The sequence below is a fragment of the Lepidochelys olivacea genome (assembly GCF_965140295.1).
Source record: "Lepidochelys olivacea isolate rLepOli2 genome assembly, chromosome: 1".
Classification (NCBI taxonomy): Eukaryota; Metazoa; Chordata; order Testudines; family Cheloniidae; genus Lepidochelys; species Lepidochelys olivacea.
Genome location: NC_140411.1, coordinates 68284477 through 68303001, shown reverse-complemented (window position 1 = coordinate 68303001; position 18525 = coordinate 68284477). Strand labels below are relative to the sequence as shown.

The following is an 18525-nucleotide window of genomic DNA, read 5'->3' as shown; positions in this document are numbered from 1 at the left end:
AAAGAATTTACAATTAATCGATAAGATGTGCCATCCACATAGCTGAAATTCTGCATTTATATTTTCTAACAATTCTCTCTTTTTACACTTAAAAGTCTGCTGTCCCATGCATTGAAGACTGTAGCACACAGTCACAGAGCACACTGATGTCATTAAAGCCTTTTGTATTAAAGATAATTTATTTTAAGTAATCAGAGGACATCTCCTTTACTACAATAAATTGACAGTACATCAGCATAGGACTGATTAACTTTAGAGCTGAAAAAAGAGACATCCTCTAACTGAAAGTAAGTGACAGATGAACTGATCTTTATACTGACTGTCCTTTTGCACAGGTAGCAACACTAACTGGTTGAAGCAATTCACCAATAGAAATAGATGCTTCTGTTGTGACCTTAATAAAGCATGAACTGTATGCTGCAGCCTCTGGGATTTATATATAAAATATATTTGTGTTTGGGAAGGTTATATAAATCACTGCCTAATATCCTAATTAACAGGTGTATATGTATAAATTTGCTTACTCTTCAGTGTAAATACTTAACAGTGGAAATTTTATACAAAATGCTTAATGCTGGCAGAATGCGTGCAATACTGAGTCCCATCACTTCAGAACTACGAGAAAGCCAGATCTACTAGTTTCTCCCTTTTCCTAACTAAAAAAACAAAATGGTCCTTACTCTCAAAAATGATATTTACTCCCAAAAAGATGTTGCCAGGCTCTCCCTGGAGCATTTTCCTGTCCACGTAAGAAACTGCATTCTCATGAGAGGCAGATTTCACTCATTCCTTATCTTTTGGTACCCTCTCATCACGAATTTTACCACCTCTGTTTGTACAATGTAAGCACTGATATGACTGAAAATATAAAGTCCTCAAGCTACTTTCTGGGGGAAAAAAATATGTCCAAAGTATTCTCTTCCGACCTCCTGACATCAAAATACTGCTTCTGTACTAGTAGAGATAAAAAAGGAACTGTGTTTCTGCTCTGGTCAACAAATCATTGTTTAAAGATCCTTTCATGGAAATTCTTAACTGTTGCACAATATTTTTTCCTTTCATCTAACACAGACAGATACTCCTCAGACCTGAAGAGTTTGTTACCTCCAAAAAGCAACACAGCTATGGGTGTTCTTTTGTTTATTTTCAAGGCTTCTGACAAGTGAAATAGACTGACATGGATTTGTGTAATACTGCCTGAAGGGTTTGGTACAACATTTTTACTTTTGCAACAGAATTAAGGGAAAGAGATGGTTAAGTGTGGCTTTTTTAAAATATAAAGGTGAAAAATTACAAAGTGTCTAAAATTCACTCAGGGGGAGAAAGTGGCTATAAAGAGAAACTGGAGCTTCTTCATATTTTTAAAAAAAAACCTCAAGAACTGATTTAGGGTCCACTTTTGTGATCCTTAATCAAGTAAAACTCCATTCATTTTCATTAATGTTTTGCCTGAGTAGCAACGGCAAGATTTGGTCTATACTTGATTATTTGCAGGTGAGAGCTGCAAATACTTTAAATTTACATAGTGAAAATTTTTCACAGAGCTATATTTACCACATTTTAAAAATAATAGAATATTGTATATATGGTTTAAAACAAATACAAATATTTGTTTATATAATATAATAGCAAAAAGTGTTCTTTATGAATAGTTCAAAGGGAGTCTTAGATATCTCTGACCTTTATATCACTATAATTATTAATTCATTATTACTATATTATTTTCAACTCCAAGCCATAAATTTGGACATTTAAATTATTTTTAAAAAGTTAGATTGAAATCTCCCCAATTCTTCATTAGAAAAGGATTCTGCACCATCGTGCACAGGCTGGTCCCATTATATCTATCTATCTATATATATTATGTATATATGAGCAACTTTCCACATCTGCTATGACAGACGATTTTTATGACTGAGTTCTAAATATAAAGGACCAGAGTCCGCCACCCTTACTCACATTCCATAGAAACCTTAGTAGGAGGCTTGATTTTGCATCATTGAAGTCAATGAAAGTTATACTGTTGTCTAAAATGGAAACTAGATTCCTTGGTGTGAAGTTTGACTGGATTCAATAGGATTATGTGTCGAGTAAAACAGTACTTAATGTAAGGGTGGCAGAATCTGGGCCAAAGTTATTGGTAAACCAAAAGTTAACTCTTCAAGGGATCAGTTGTACAAACTTTATTCATGCTGGTAATCACTTATTCACCTGAGTACTTCCATTGAAATCAATGAGACTACTCATGTTAAGTGACAGGTTTCAGAGTAACAGCCGTGTTAGTCTGTATTCGCAAAAAGAAAAGGAGTACTTGTGGCACCTTAGAGACTAACCAATTTATTAGAGCATAAGCTTTCGTGAGCTACAGCTCACTTCATCAGATGCATATCATGGAAACTGCAGCAGACTTTATATATACACAGAGAATATGAACCAATACCTCCTCCCACCCCACTGTCCTGCTGGTAATAGCTTATCTAAAGTGATCATCAGGTGGGCCATTTCCAGCACAAATCCAGGTTTTCTCACCCTCCACCCCCCCCACACAAATTCACTCTCCTGCTGGTGATAGCCCATCCAAAGTGACAACTCTTTACACAATGTGCATGACAATCAAGTTGGGCTATTTCCTGCACAAATCCAGGTTTTCTCACATCCCCCCCACCCCCATACACACACAAACTCACTCTCCTGCTGGTAATAGCTCATCCAAACTGACCACTCTTCAAGTTTAAATCCAAGTTAAACCAGAACACCTGGGGGGGGGGGGTAGGAAAAAACAAGAGGAAACAGGCTACCTTGCATAATGACTTAGCCACTCCAAGTCTCTATTTAAGCCTAAATTAATAGTATCCAATTTGCAAATGAATTCCAATTCAGCAGTTTCTCGCTGGAGTCTGGATTTGAAGTTTTTTTGTTTTAAGATAGCGACCTTCATGTCTGTGATTGCGTGACCAGAGAGATTGAAGTGTTCTCCGACTGGTTTATGAATGTTATAATTCTTGACATCTGATTTGTGTCCATTTATTCTGTTACGTAGAGACTGTCCAGTTTGACCAATGTACATGGCAGAGGGGCATTGCTGGCACATGATGGCATATATCACATTGGTGGATGTGCAGGTGAACGAGCCTCTGATAGTGTGGCTGATGTTATTAGGCCCTGTGATGGTGTCCCCTGAATAGATATGTGGGCACAATTGGCAACGGGCTTTGTTGCAAGGATAAGTTCCTGGGTTAGTGGTTCTGTTGTGTGGTATGTGGTTGTTGGTGAGTATTTGCTTCAGGTTGCGGGGCTGTCTGTAGGCAAGGACTGGCCTGTCTCCCAAGATTTGTGAGAGTGTTGGGTCATCCTTTAGGATAGGTTGTAGATCCTTAATAATGCGTTGGAGGGGTTTTAGTTGGGGGCTACAATACCCACCTGCAGAAGTAAAGAAACAGATTGATAGAGCCAGAAGAGTTCCCAGAAGTTACCTACTACAGGACAGGCCTAACAAAGAAAATAACAGAACGCCACTAGCCATCACCTTCAGCCCCCAACTAAAACCCCTCCAACGCATTATTAAGGATCTACAACCTATCCTAAAGGATGACCCAACACTCTCACAAATCTTGGGAGACAGGCCAGTCCTTGCCTACAGACAGCCCCGCAACCTGAAGCAAATACCAACAACCACATACCACACAACAGAACCACTAACCCAGGAACTTATCCTTGCAACAAAGCCCGTTGCCAATTGTGCCCACATATCTATTCAGGGGACACCATCACAGGGCCTAATAACATCAGCCACACTATCAGAGGCTCGTTCACCTGCACATCCACCAATGTGATATATGCCATCATGTGCCAGCAATGCCCCTCTGCCATGTACATTGGTCAAACTGGACAGTCTCTACGTAACAGAATAAATGGACACAAATCAGATGTCAAGAATTATAACATTCATAAACCAGTCGGAGAACACTTCAATCTCTCTGGTCACGCAATCACAGACATGAAGGTCGCTATCTTAAAACAAAAAAACTTCAAATCCAGACTCCAGCGAGAAACTGCTGAATTGGAATTCATTTGCAAATTGGATACTATTAATTTAGGCTTAAATAGAGACTTGGAGTGGCTAAGTCATTATGCAAGGTAGCCTGTTTCCTCTTGTTTTTCCTACCTCCCCCCCAGGTGTTCTGGTTTAACTTGGATTTAAACTTGAAGAGTGGTCAGTTTGGATGAGCTATTACCAGCAGGAGAGTGAGTTTGTGTGTGTATGGGGGTGGGGGGATGTGAGAAAACCTGGATTTGTGCAGGAAATAGCCCAACTTGATTGTCATGCACATTGTGTAAAGAGTTGTCACTTTGGATGGGCTATCACCAGCAGGAGAGTGAATTTGTGTGGGGGGGTGGAGGGTGAGAAAACCTGGATTTGTGCTGGAAATGGCCCACCTGATGATCACTTTAGATAAGCTATTACCAGCAGGACAGTGGGGTGGGAGGAGGTATTGGTTCATATTCTCTGTGTATATATAAAGTCTGCTGCAGTTTCCATGATATGCATCTGATGAAGTGAGCTGTAGCTCACGAAAGCTTATGCTCTAATAAATTGGTTAGTCTCTAAGGTGCCACAAGTACTCCTTTTCTTCCTGTTAAGTGGTCACCAACATGAGCAAAGCTTCAACAACTATGCAGCACATAACAGTCAATGGGAGTTTTACCCAAATAAGGACTGAAGGATCTCGCCCTTAGTCACTTATTTTAACTGCACTAACTTTTTTCAGCTTGTATATGTCTCTGTTAACAGAAAACAAGTCATACAGAGCCCTTGATCTTCTTAACCAACTAGCTAATGAGGATTTTTATTTTGGAGGCATTGTTGTTGTTCCCTACTCCCAGTATCTGCATTTTCTCCTCCTGACTCGTAATTTGTCTCTCCCTTTGGTATTTTGTATTGTTTAACTCTGTAATGTTTAAACCCACAAATCATTTTGGAGTATAGGGCCTTAGATTGATCTCACTTATACCTGCATGGATCAGGCTTAACTACAGTGAAGTCAACGGAGTAACACTAGTGTAAAATGTAGGAGAAAGGAAGATCAGAATCAGGCCCACAGGGTCTATGACAGACATGGTACAAAAGAGGGGGAGCCTGATCCTGCAGCCATAACCCACATTAGTAATCCCAGTGGATACTATGTGGGATATGGTTGCAAGATCAGGCCATAAAGTACATGTATTTTATGTAATGGTGTTATATTCAAATAGAGTATCTGTTGGGCAGAAAGGAAATATTTATTGTTGTGCAAATATAAAGAAAATGTCCAATCCTGCAGTTCTTACGCTGGCAATACTTGCATTGAAATTAATACACTATGAAAAATAGGCCTAGAAGCTTTAGAAATGTGTATACTGTAATTATACTCAGTGCAATATATATTTACAAATCTCAAACATTTAATAGGGCTAATTTACATTATACCTAATTTAAACATACACATTATAAAAACTATTGTAATACCTCTCAGCCAGATAGCTCTGACATGAGATCAGATGTTAGTCTGGTAGTTTTTTATTTGAGTTTAGAAAATACAGTTGGTAAATCCAAATGCCTGGGAAATATAATGTCCAAACTGCAAGCCTGCAATTGTACAGAACTTCCACTGACTTCTCCTACATTCTCCTCTCAATACATGTCCTAAACTTCCACTAGCTCTATTAGAAAAATTAGCTTCTGCATCAGACGAAGAATATTCCCCCTTTGCAAAGGATATAAAAACCAAACATAATGTGAGTCTTTTGAGATTGGAGTTCTGAATTCTGGGAATGAATGCAATTTGTTTTTTAATTATTTCAGTTCTCCTGATATTACAGTGTCAGCATGTTTCATTCTGCAACACTGCACACTGAAGTTTCTTAAAGCAAACAATAGAACAATAGTATATTTGAAGACATAACAGCATGAATACAGCTTACAGAGTTTTTTTTCCCCTTGAAGTCTATTTCTTCTCAGATACTACTAGACACCTGGTGATGAGGTTGCAGTGGGATTTAACAGTAATCTGTTGACACATCGGAAACATCAGGTGCCTGGAAGTATTAAGAATGATCTGCACTTTATCTTAAAATGTTACAGGACTGCCTACTGCAGCTACTGTGGTGACTCCCAGCTTGATAGTTCCTTGTAAAATGGTATCTTTCTTTTCTTCGTCTTCTTCTTCTTTTTTTTTCTATTCAATAAAATCTGTGACCACAGTTTTCACATTCTGTCTCACTTGATATATGTACAAATCTCTCCACACTGCATCCCAAGTATAATAATAAATATTCTCTATGATCATCAACACTCCTTGCATATGTAGATAGTTTTCTACACTACTGTCATGTCACTTTAAAGAATCTATTTCTGCTGGTTTCCCTTTATCCATCCACTCTTTCATCTACTGGAAACTTGAAGAAAAAGAAATTGTGGCTTGTTTGCCAGCAGAACTATTTGCCTGTTTCCTGTTAGCATGAATTGCTTACACACTTAACTACAGAACTTTTTGATAGGGCTGAATATGAACGCATGTACTTGTAGAATACAGCGCAAAGTCCCATTTGTTACAAGATTAAGGGCTTGGATGGAAGTTTGATTTAATCTGACCATGAAATTTACACTTTTTTTCCTCTATGTGAATCATTTAAAATTTTGGTTTGTAAATACATTTTGTCTGTGTATATAAACACACACCGGTACATTTATGTCTAAACATATTTATGCTAAATTATTCTTTAAAACTACTATTCTTTATTAGAGGATGTATACACTGTGCTGGTTGAATTGTTAAGTAACAATAAGATGTGTTTGTGCACAGTAGGTGTCTTAACTATGTATGACTAGTAAAGTAATAGTCTTTATATGTTATCCTGTCAACTGATTAATCTATTGAATAAACATGGCCTGATTTTCAGAGTTGCTGAACACCTGCAATTCTCTTAGAAATCAATGGGTGCTGAATTCTCAGTGCTGCTGAATATTGATCCAAAATTTTTCATATACATAATACAGGAAATCTGAAGATTTTCATAATTATGGTACAAAACCCCACTAATTCACATTAGTTACTTATAAACCCATTGCAAATACTGAAATTTACTCACAAATTAGTGAGTAAAAGGACAGTTAAAACATAAAAGATAATGAATTGCAAAATGTACTTAAATTGGGAGAAAATTATGCTACCTCATTCATACTGAGCAGTACTTTGCATGGCAAGTATTCTCATTGGGCCAGATTCTAAGTAGTACCTTTTTCCAGGTATCCATCAACTCTGATGGGATTATAGGTGAGATATGATGCTATGCACATGGATAAGGATATCACAATCTGACCTATTGACTTTAGTCTGGGAATAACTTCAGAGTACAAAGGTAAGAAAGGGAAAATCTGGCCCTTATTGATTAGACAACTGTAGTCTCTACTTAATTATTTATACATTTTTGGTAGTGTATGTGATGTAATATAATGTAGTATATTTTGTAAACATACAAAATCTTATTAGAACCTCACGAGAGAACTCTATTAAATCCTTGCTGAGAAACAGGAAGAGAAAGAGAGCTGTTCTGTTGTGTAAATTAGAAAGTAGGAGATTAATGTGGTTCCACCATACATATGTATTAAAAAAACTAAACTGAATATTCACTAGAGAAAATACTTATAAAATAGCTTAGCTTTCACCTACTTGAAGCAATGAGCAAATTGTGCATTTTTCACTAGTTAATGAAGGTGGACAATAACCCTGATAAAAGAAAAGGAGTACTTGTGGCACCTTAGAGACTAACCAATTTATTTGAGCATAAGCTTTCGTGAGCTACAGCTCACTTCATCGGATGCATAAAGTGGAAAATGCAGTGAGGATGTTTTATACACACAGACCATGAAAAAATGGGTGTTTATCACTTCAAAAGGTTTTCTCTCCCCCCACCCCACTCTCCTGCTGGTAATAGCTTATCTAAAGTGATCACTCTCCTTACAATGTGTATGATAATCAAGGTGGGCCATTTCCAGCACAAATCCAGGGTTTAACAAGAACGTCTGAGAAACCCTGATGTTTAGAAACTAGTTCTTCCTTTTACTGGCTACCTCTTTTGCTTCCTCACAGCATAGGTTATTTTCCTAGAAGTAGATATTCTACTAGGGAGAGAGCCTGATCCTCCACTCTTTGCTCATGGAAAACTCCCACTGACTCCAATGAGAGCTTCACTGAAGTGCAGAATCAGACCCAAAGTAGCATGTGCTTCCTGATTTTAAATGCAGAGTTTATATATAATACTTAATTTGGGGATGGGGAGAGAAAGAAGGCAAGAAAATATAAAATTTCATTTCTGTGGCATGTAAAATCTGTAGCCTTTGGTGAAGACATGCAATTTTTTCCACAGAGTTCTCTTAATACAAACTCCTGATACTATAAACTTGGGCCTATCCTGAACAAGGCCCAACAACTACGTCAAACTGCGTATTTGTTTTATGATTATATTGTGACTATTAAATTCAGGTCCACTTGTGACCTAAACTAAATTTGATCCAGCTTTCCATAAACGAAAGATGAGTGTTTCTTAGCTCACTAGCTGCATCACCTTGCTCCAAAATACTGTGTGCCGATACTCAGGAAAACAGAAAGTTAAATATTAGGTATACAGGTTCATGCTATCAGGAATTACGGTTAAGATTTTCCACAGTCATCACAGCAAAACTTTCACAGAAACCACAACACACCTTTTTTTACGAGAGGAAATTCCTCTTTCAGTTTTATATAAATCTAAAAAAAAATCATGACTGATATGATACAGTGAACACTTTAAAAAAGGAATAATATTTACGACTGAGATCTTACACTACAGTTGAATCTTTACTATTGGGTAGCATCAATACATGTATTAATTGCTTTATATAAACATTACATGGTTGCAAGAGAATATAATTTTCTATGTTTTAGAAAGTATTACACTTGTCACTTGGAAAAAAAAGAATTTTTGTATTTTAACAACTTCATTTTATAGTAAAAAAAAATTACATGACTTAAACAAGAGTCATTGAAAGTTATTTGTCTTTTAAAGCATGAATTATATTCAAATTATTTTCAGTATTGCCCTAACCTAATATTGCTCCTGAAGTGTCACTTTTTGTTAAAATTAATTTCTGATTTTGAATATTACTCAACCACCTAATTGATAGCAACACAAATTCATGATAAGCATAAAATGAAATTGTTTCTGTGACACAACTCAACAGTGGGTTGAGGAAATAGTTTGCAGTGACCTTGTACACATGGCATTTTTTCTGCAGTTATTAAAATATAGAGCTATAGTAGATCAATTATTGGCTACCTCCCTTGAGAATATTAGATGCCACTGGAAACTAGTAAATTTGGTGTTCACAAAACTGCATCATATGAAGCCTCAAATGCATTACGAATTTCTTTTTGATATATTAAGTGTCTACAGTGCAACTTTTTCTCATTAGCTGGCAACATAAAATGAGTCTGTGTCACTTTTGATACACTCAGCTCATTCCCCTATGACTCAGAACAGCATATTAGGAGAACCACAGGACAAAACAGATATGACACTTCAGATATATTTAATAGTCATTACCCAGAGCCTGCATTCAATGAAAACTCTAAAAATTTCTTTGGAGCATACCTGTAACATTTGAACATTAAGCCACACTAATCAAGGAATACTTTAAATTAGATCAATTAGGGCCAGATTCTGCCCTCAATTTCATGGTATAAGCCCACTGCTCCAGAAACATCTTCTGTGTTTGAACTTCAAACTGCACACTATGTATTAAGTTGTTCTGTTAATTAAACATTAAACTCAATCCAATGGCCCAAATTCTGCCACCACTGACATACATGAAAGTCAATGGGTGATGAGTGTTACTGAAGGCAGAATGTGGCCCACTACTGCATTTTTCAAAAATGAGCTTTGATAAAAAAACAACAGAGCATGCAAGTCTTTCACTATAAAGCAATAGTCAATACTGATTCAGGCTACTGGAAATCTGACTAGTCATTCTGTTGATTTACAATAGGATTTGAGGTTTGTTAACATTGGGGAGGGAAGAAGGAACTATCACTTACATTTTAATCTAGTTAACTAAGCGAACTTTCCAAGACTGAAAGTTTTATTGTTTTCAGAGAAGAAAAAGAAGTAATGGGGCCCCAAATTATACTGTTCTGTGTCAAAGATAAAAAATATATGTATATATGGTCAAAAAAGGAAAATAAAAAAATTAAAAGCATACATTTTGGAAATAGTCCATATTACATACAGGATTGGAAGGCTATATTCACTGTTGCAATAGATTTCCTCGGGAAAAAAAAGTGTGTCCTTAGTGTGTACAGTTTCTGCAATGTCCTGTTGGTTACAGCAGCAGACATAACTTCTTCAAATATCCCACCCCATCTCCGCCCCAAACAAAAGTTCAGTGAAACCTGTGGAAGAGACAACCTTTAATAGTTGTTTGCAGTGTTGTTGTAGCCATGTTGGTCCCAGGTTATGAGAGAGACAAGGTGGGTGAGTTTGCCTTTCCCAGACTTGAAGAAGAGCTCTGTGTAGCTTGAAAGATTGTCTTCTTCACCCACAGAAGCTGGTCCAATATAAGATATTACCTCACCTACCTGGTCTCTCTCACCTTTATTAGGCAGTTCCCGTTTTAGGAGACTACCCCCAAAGTATACCAAACATATTAAGCTTGACTGTGTTCTCACATAGACCAGCTTTAGACTGGTGTAACTCCATTTATGTCAGTGGAATAACTTTTGATTTACACTGGTGACACCAGCATGAGAACAGAATCAGATCCCTCAAGTATGATCTGCACACCTTTATTTTAATAAGTCCACCTCCCTGAAGTGACTGATTTTTGTTGGTGCCTTACAACAGGTTTCACTGCAGACAAACTGTAAAGTTTAAACCAGAGTCTAAAGTGAGGTCCAGGTTATTCTAAAAGTCTCCTACCTGAATTATGGACATCCGGCTCGGGGGAGCCTCGCTGGCGTTAGTTCCTTGCCCTGTGAAGCTGGTATGGCAGCCCACATGTCCCTGGGGCACAGTCAGGTTGTTGGAGGCGGGTTTCAGATACATCACCTCGGACCTGGGTGAGCTGAGGGGCAGACGGGTCTGGTAGTCAAAGTACATGGGTGAGGTGGCCAAGGATGGGCTGCTCACTACGTTCATGACATTGAGGGGGCCCCTGCTGTCCTCCCCCTCACTGGGCACCAGCATGATGTCATTCTTACTGATCTTCTTCTTCTTGCCCTTACCCCCGCCACCGCTGCCTCCTCCTCCTCCCCCGCTGCTGCCGCCCCCTCCTCCCAGCTGGGGATGGCTGTACTCGGCGATGCGGCAATTGTAGGTGCGGATCTCCTTGTTCTCCCGCTTGCACTTCACAGCAATGGTGATCATGGCAGCTAGTAGGATGATGGAGACGGTACTCAAGGTCACAATCAAGGGCAGCGACAGGTCCCAGTGTGGTCGCCGATGCTGCTCACCATTCACCTGTGGCTCACCAGCTTCGGGCAGTGGTCCAGCCAAGGCCCTGACAATCAGCTTAGCCACGGCTGAGAGGCTGGGCTTGCCATGGTCACTGACCTTGACCACCAATTCAGCCACGGGACTGAGTTCTTCCCAGTATGGATGCAAAGTGCGTATCTCACCACTGGTGGGGTCCATCTCAAAGAGGTGCTCCTCATTGCCTTCGACAATCTCGTACGTGAGGCGTCCGCTCTCCCCAAAGTCACTGTCCAGGGCATGCACGGTGCCCACGGGGTAGCCCACGCCAGCGTTGCGTGGCACCTGGAGCTCCGCAGTGTCATTGATGAGGGCAGGCAGAACAATGAGGGGCGCGTTGTCGTTGACGTCGAGCACCGTGACACGCACTGTGGCGTTGCTCTCACGATGGGGCGAGCCTGAGTCCTTGGCCAGCACGCGGAACTCAAAGTGCTTGGTTTGCTCGTAGTTGAAGCTCCGCAGGGCATAGATGGCGCCATTGGTGGGGTTGACGGAGACGTAGGTGTAGATGGAGACGTCGCCCACGTGCCCGGGCAGGATGGAGTAGGACACAGTCCCATTCTGGCCCAGGTCTGGGTCCTGGGCCAGCACGGAGCCCAGGTACTCGCCAGGGATGTTGTTCTCAGGCACCTGCAGCACGTAGAGGCTCTTGCTGAAGCGGGGCGGGTTGTCGTTCTCGTCCAGGATCCGCACCGAGAAGGACTTGGTAGAGTTGAGCGGGGGGCTGCCCCCGTCCCGGGCCAGGATGGTCACGTTGTACTCGTCCTGCGCCTCGCGGTCCAGCGGCCGGTCGGTCACCACCGTGTAGAAGTTGTCGTAGTTCTCCTCCAGGGCGAAGGGCACAGCGCCCGCCCCGCCGCCGCCCAGCACCCGGCACTGCAGCTGCCCGTTCTTGCCGGAGTCGCGGTCGGTGACCCGCACCAGGGCGATGACGGTGCCCGGCGGGGCGGCCTCGCTGAGCGCCCCCTGGCGGACGGAGACGAAGCCGATGGCGGGCGCGTTGTCGTTGCGGTCGATGAGGCGCACGGTGACCTTGCAGTGGGCGGGGATGGGGTTGGGCCCCAGGTCGCGGGCCTGCACGTCGATCTCGATGAGGCCGCTCTCCTCGTAGTCCAGGTTGCTCTTGACGCGGATGAGGCCGCTCTGCGGGTCGATGCTGAAGAGGTCGCGGACGCGCTCGGGCGCGTAGCCGCTGAAGGAGTACAGCACCTCGCCGTTGGTGCCCTCGTCCGCGTCGGTGGCGTTGAGGTCGATGACGGCGGTGCCCAGCGGCGCGTTCTCCGGCAGCTCCACCACGTACGAGGCCGCCTCGAAGACGGGGCTGTTGTCGTTGGAGTCGATGAGGCGCACGTTGAGCTGCACCGTGCCCGAGCGGGGCGGGTCGCCGCCGTCCAGCGCCGTCAGCACCAGCGTGTGGTGGCTCTGCTCCTCGCGGTCCAGCGGCTTCTGGATCACCAGCTCCGGGAACTTGGTGCCGTCGCCCCGCGACTTGACGTCCAGCGAGAAGAGGCCGTAGTCGTCGCGGGTGAGCAGGTACGTGCGCAGCCCGTTGTCGCCGGCGTCCGGGTCGTGGGCGCTGGTGAGGGGGAAGCGGGTGCCCGGCGCCGCGTTCTCCGAGATGTCCATGTCCACCTGGTCGGAGGGGAAGGCGGGCGCGTTGTCGTTCAGGTCCTGGATCTCCACCTTGATCATGCAGATCTCCTGGTCGTTGGCGAAGACCTCCAGCGAGAGCTGGCACTTGGCGCTGCGGCGGCACAGCGCCTCGCGGTCGATGCGCTGCTTGGTGTAGAGCAGCCCGCTCTCGCCGTCCACGTCCAGCAGGTGCGGCGCCGAGTTCTCCAGCACGCGGAACGTCGACTTGGCTCCCCGGCCGCCTCCCCGCTCCGCCGGCGGCGGCGGCGCCGGCGCCGGCCCGCCCGCCCCCGCTTGCAGCCGGGCATCCCTGCCGATGTTCCCGATCACCGTGCCCGCCCCCTGCTCCTCCGGCACCGAATAATTCAGGTTCTTCAGAGTCAGGGCAGGAGCCCAGCAGAAGAAGAAGCAACAAATGGAAAGGTACATCCCCGAGCCAGGGGGTGGTGGCAGCTGCGGCAGCACCGGGGTGGCCCCTGCCCCCTCTTCCTCCGCCGCCTTCTTCCCGCTCCCTTCTTCTGTTCCCGCTCCCCACCCCTGTGTTTTAAGTTGCTGAACCTGTTGCTCTAAAACATCTGCAGAGACACAGGATGCGGGGCAGCAAATGGAGCATGTAGCTCGCAGGGAGGGGCGAGAGAGCGAGAGAAAAGCAGCCTCAAATCAAGCGCTTCTGCGGCCACACAATCCCCGCACAGTTACTTAGGCTGCCCAACTTCAGCTGGAGGAGGAGAATAAAAATATACCTTTTTCTTTAGACGGATCCGAATGGTTGTTTGATTTTTTTCCCCTTTAATATCCGCCGATTTACAAAGAGTATAAAAAATGATCGGTGGCAGTGGTGGTTTTCCAGATCAGTCCAAGAAATTAAAAAAAATATATATAGAAAAAGGAGTTGGCTGTTGGGAAGCAGGACCGTAAACAGAAAACGCTTATTTGCTACTCATTGCTTGTGATGCGACTGATGGAGTGGAGGGTGGGTAGGAGGGGGAGATAGCGGGGGAGGGGGGTAAAAAGAGTCTCTCGCCTGTGTAGAAGCCCGCTCCGTGTGCAGTGAGAGGCAGTGAAATGTCTGATTGCACCGCGGGGTTGTTGGTTTTCAGGGAGTGTTTTGCTGCATTTAGAGATCTAATCTTGCATTGCTTGCGGCGGAGAACTGCATCTCGCTGCCATCGGTATTTCCCCCTCGCCGGCTCCTCCACGCTCACTCTTTCCTTGCCGAACAACAAAAAGAGGGGAGGGAAATTGCAGTGTGAAAACTAGTGTCCGGATTTGTAGTTTCCTTTCTCTACCCGCGCCACTAGCCTCCCTCTCTTCTTTTCTTTTCTTTTTTTTTTTTTTTGGGGGGGGGGGATTAAGAAACCCACCAGCTGCTCGTCACCACTAGCGATAGATGTGGTTTTTTTTTGGTTTTGTTTTGTTTTAAATCACAGGCTGTGCTCAATCAAATGCACACTTGGGTTTCTTTAAGACAGGCCAGTAGCCGCCGCCACCACCACATCCTCTCTCTCTCACTCACACTGCGTGTGTGTCTGTGGAGCCGCACTTTTCGATGCAGTTTAATTCCACTTTGCTTTTCTCTCTACTCGAGAGGAAATCAACAGGCAACCCATGGCTGGATGCACTGATTTAAAAAAAGAGGGCGAGGAGGAACAAAAAAATAAAAGCAACCCACCACACACACACTCTCTTAGTCTCTCGCTAAAAGGGAAACAGTCTCTGCATTCACAAGGCTGAGCTGTGAAGTGCCTCTCTTTTCTTTCTATTCAGCATCTCCTTCCAATGACACTGCCTCCTAGTCCTCTTCATTTAGGGGAGGGGGAATCTTGGCGATGAATAAAAGAGGCAAATATTTTGATCGACAATTCTTTTGGAATAAAACAAATACAATTCAGTGTTTGGTGTGATGCATTTTGCAGTCTTTTCAAGCTGTAATAGTCTTTCTGTGCATCTTGGTGTATGGGGAAAGAGCGGCTGCAATGCCAGATGCGTTCACCAGGGATGATTTACCTCCCCAGTGATATTATGTATAGGTATATATGGGGGGAGTGTTAAATTTTATTTCAGGTTCTTTTAACAGCCGAAAAGAAATGATTGACACATCCAGAAATGCAGGTGTTTCAATCTGCTGGATGAGTCAGATCCAGCAGAACAAATCACATTCACTATCGCCTCATGTTCCTCCCTTCACAGACATTAGTTGCAGCTTCTTCCTAACGCTTTTCTGACTCACGCTATAGACAGAGAAATCAGATTCATGTTTTGAAGGAAAAAAGAGAGAGGGGAAGAAAGAGGAGGGTGTCGGATCCAGCTGCACTTTTACTATACCTCTTTCTCCGGGAGACTGGGGATCAGGAAAACAAGGCTGTTATCCACTCACGGGCACAGAGGCGCGTCTGTCTCCTGCTTTGCTGAGTGTTTTTAGCCACCTTTCCTCAGTGTTATGTGTGAAACACCCAGAGATCTTGCACATTAACGGGGGGGAAAGCACAGGTTCCCATTGAAATGCCCACAGCTCTAGTTCCAAGTCTCAGTTCTGTGCTGTTTTTTTCTCCTTTATTTGAGTCCGGAGCCACTGTACATAGTTAATTCTGCAGTCTGTTGTAGAGGGATTTTTAAAAATTCTTCTCTCGGTCTCATTGAAGGGTGGCACCTTTCAGTAAGGCATTAGCCAACGTTAACCAGACCGTATGCAAAAGAGATGTCGATTTCAGAGAAAACAGATCCACAGTACAAGCCGTCCGTAGGTAAGTGGAGATTTGCGAAAATTCAACAGTTGGAACACTGTCTCTTATAGCTCCCCCCCCCCTCCCTTACTGCAGCATTTGCTGGGTTCTCAGCCCCATCGCTCTCTCCCAGTGCCTCTTGCCGACTGACTCTATTCACCTCACGCCGCTGCTTAAACATTGATACTGATTCCCTGCCAGCCAATCCGTGCTGAGGAAAAGAACCTGCCTCCGAACCTGGCCGCCAATGAGAATCAGTGGAAAGGCTTGGGGAGGCGGTGCTTGAATCCCCAGTGCTTTGGTGTCATTGATTAGATCGGTTAGATTGGAGACTAACAATGTGAGAAGGGCTTGTTGCTTGTAAATTGCAGTCTCTCATTTCTACACACTGCAGTGTTTCTCTGGCATTTTTAAAATTTTTTGTAGAAATATTAAGGAGTCTTCGGTGATCGCTGGAAATAGAGAAAAATTAGGACCAATACTTCCCATATGTCAGACATTAAACAAACTGTAGTAGCGGCATATGACGGGATGAAATTTGCATAGATGACATAGATCCCAGATTCCCAACAGGTTCTCCACGTAAATCCCTGAGTACGGTTAGAATGCTTCACTGTGGGAATGGGAGAATGTGCCGTGTGATCCAGCTGCTGGTCTTGTATATCTTCTGTGATACCGGCGGGTAGGCAGCGATCTTTACCCAACTCCCCTGCCTTCGGTAAAAACATTTGAGTTGCCACTTGATAAACAATTATTTGAAACGCACTAATGTAGTAATGCATGACAGATATCCCGAATATTATAATTTTTCCAGCACATACTGATCAATAAGTGTCTCAAGAGGCGATAATCAAATATATCTGCCCTCTCCGCAGGTCCGTTAAACATTTCATTAGAAATCGGGCCCCACCCTAACCACAGTAGGCAGGTTTCACAAGATGACCAAAATATAAATCTTATCAGGCACAAAGGAACCTTTGTCCGAATGCTGTATGGTACCTATGGAAGCCAATGCGGTGGTAAACAACTAGAATAGGCAATTTCGGCACTTCTGCAAATGATTCTGGACCACAAGAAGATTCTTTTGCATCCAAGTATTACCAATATTTAGAAGCACCTGGCGTGCTCTGTCACCCATTTCTTTTCCTGGAGTAATGTTTTAGTACCGAAACTAGGACTACAGTCTCTACACATATATTCCCTCTTAAAGCAGCCATCTGGGAGAGAGCTCTGTAAACTTCGACTACTGTTCAGACATCCCGGGCGAAAGTTGGGGGAGGAGGAGGAGGGAAGCATGATGTATTGAAATAGAAAGGTGAGTGTTTTGATTGCTAATGTATTGATCTCAATTCATAAATACTAAAGTTAAGCTGCCATTTATAAATTGTGAATGACGAATGTGTAAGTGAGTAACATGTATCATTTAGGAAGTAAAGAAAATAAAATCTAGAGCAATTACAAGAGGCTTCTGGAAATTATTTTAGAGCAGTTTGTTAAAAATTCAGGTGAGAGAGGGGTTTTTTGCCTGAGTCAATGAAATTACACTCAGGCTTTTTTTTAGTTATGTCCATCAATATCATTCAACTCAGAGTACATATTTTACATTTATATATTCAAATCAGTGTCCTTGCTAGAGCTCTTCCCAATCCTAAGACCCCTTTGTAGCTTTAAAATGGCTAGTTTGCCATGCAGAATGATTCTGCTTCTAACCATTATGAAACTAATGCTGTGTAAAATCTATCTATCTATCTATCTATCTATCTATCTATCTATCTATCTATCTATCTATCTGTTACAGTGTGGAATCGCTAAACTGAAACGTACACATAGTCTGTGTGCCAAAGAGAGACACTATATATATGGTATATTTATAAACTGGGCTTTCTGAAAGGAGGATTCTGACTGGCTGATGAAAGCTCAGTGTGTATGGCTGTCTGCTACAACTAGTCTTGTTTTTATTTACCAAAATAAGACGTGAACCAACAACACATTTTGTAAAGTGGAACATCGATACAAAGATACTCAGTTGTCTCAGCAGGTTTGTATCACCCATCCTTTGGTCTTGTGCTGTTATTATTATATAGTTAGGCAACCGTTGCCAAATTAAATACTTCAGGATATCGAAATATGTGACATAAATGCTCTGTGAATATGAAAAAGTGTCTCATTGCATTTATGTACTAGCTCCCTCTAGTGTACTGAGCCAGTACTACTGCATTTGGGGCATCTTGTGGGTGAGTGGGTGGGTGCCCGTTTATGTACATATGTTGTCTCTAGTTTGCCTTTCTGTTAGGGACCAGTAGGGTTCCAGCATGCCAAAATAGTCACTTCACTTTTACAATGGAATATGATGAGTAATATGCATCAAAGGATTTCTTTCTAATTTTTATGTTCAGTTGAAATAAGATGCATTTGGGGATTTGTTCTCTCTCCCCCTCCCCTCCCCCCAATTCAGCAATTGCCTCTTTCCATTTGATATAATTAAGTATTCAACTTTACATGCTGAGCAGTTCTCAACTCACCCTGAAGTCAATGAAGTTGAGGGCACACATAGGATAAGCTCCCAGGACCTTGAAATAAGGGGCAAACTCTATAGCGCTTACTCAGCCAAAACTTCTATACAAAT

General features: G+C 42.8%; 1 protein-coding gene across 8 annotated transcripts in view; it reads right to left on the bottom strand.

Annotated features, from left to right (window-relative positions):
• PCDH17 (protocadherin 17) overlaps window positions 1-13738 on the bottom strand; it is a 106722-nt gene extending 92984 nt beyond the window's left edge. For all 8 annotated transcript variants that reach the window (XM_084617348.1, XM_084617350.1, XM_084617351.1 and 5 more), the window contains exon 1: window positions 10993-13738. In XM_084617348.1, the coding sequence (XP_084473474.1) occupies window positions 10993-13605 (2613 nt within the window). In that variant the 5' untranslated portion in view covers window positions 13606-13738. The remainder of the gene's footprint in view (window positions 1-10992) is intronic.
• Between the last annotated feature and the right edge of the window lie 4787 nt (window positions 13739-18525).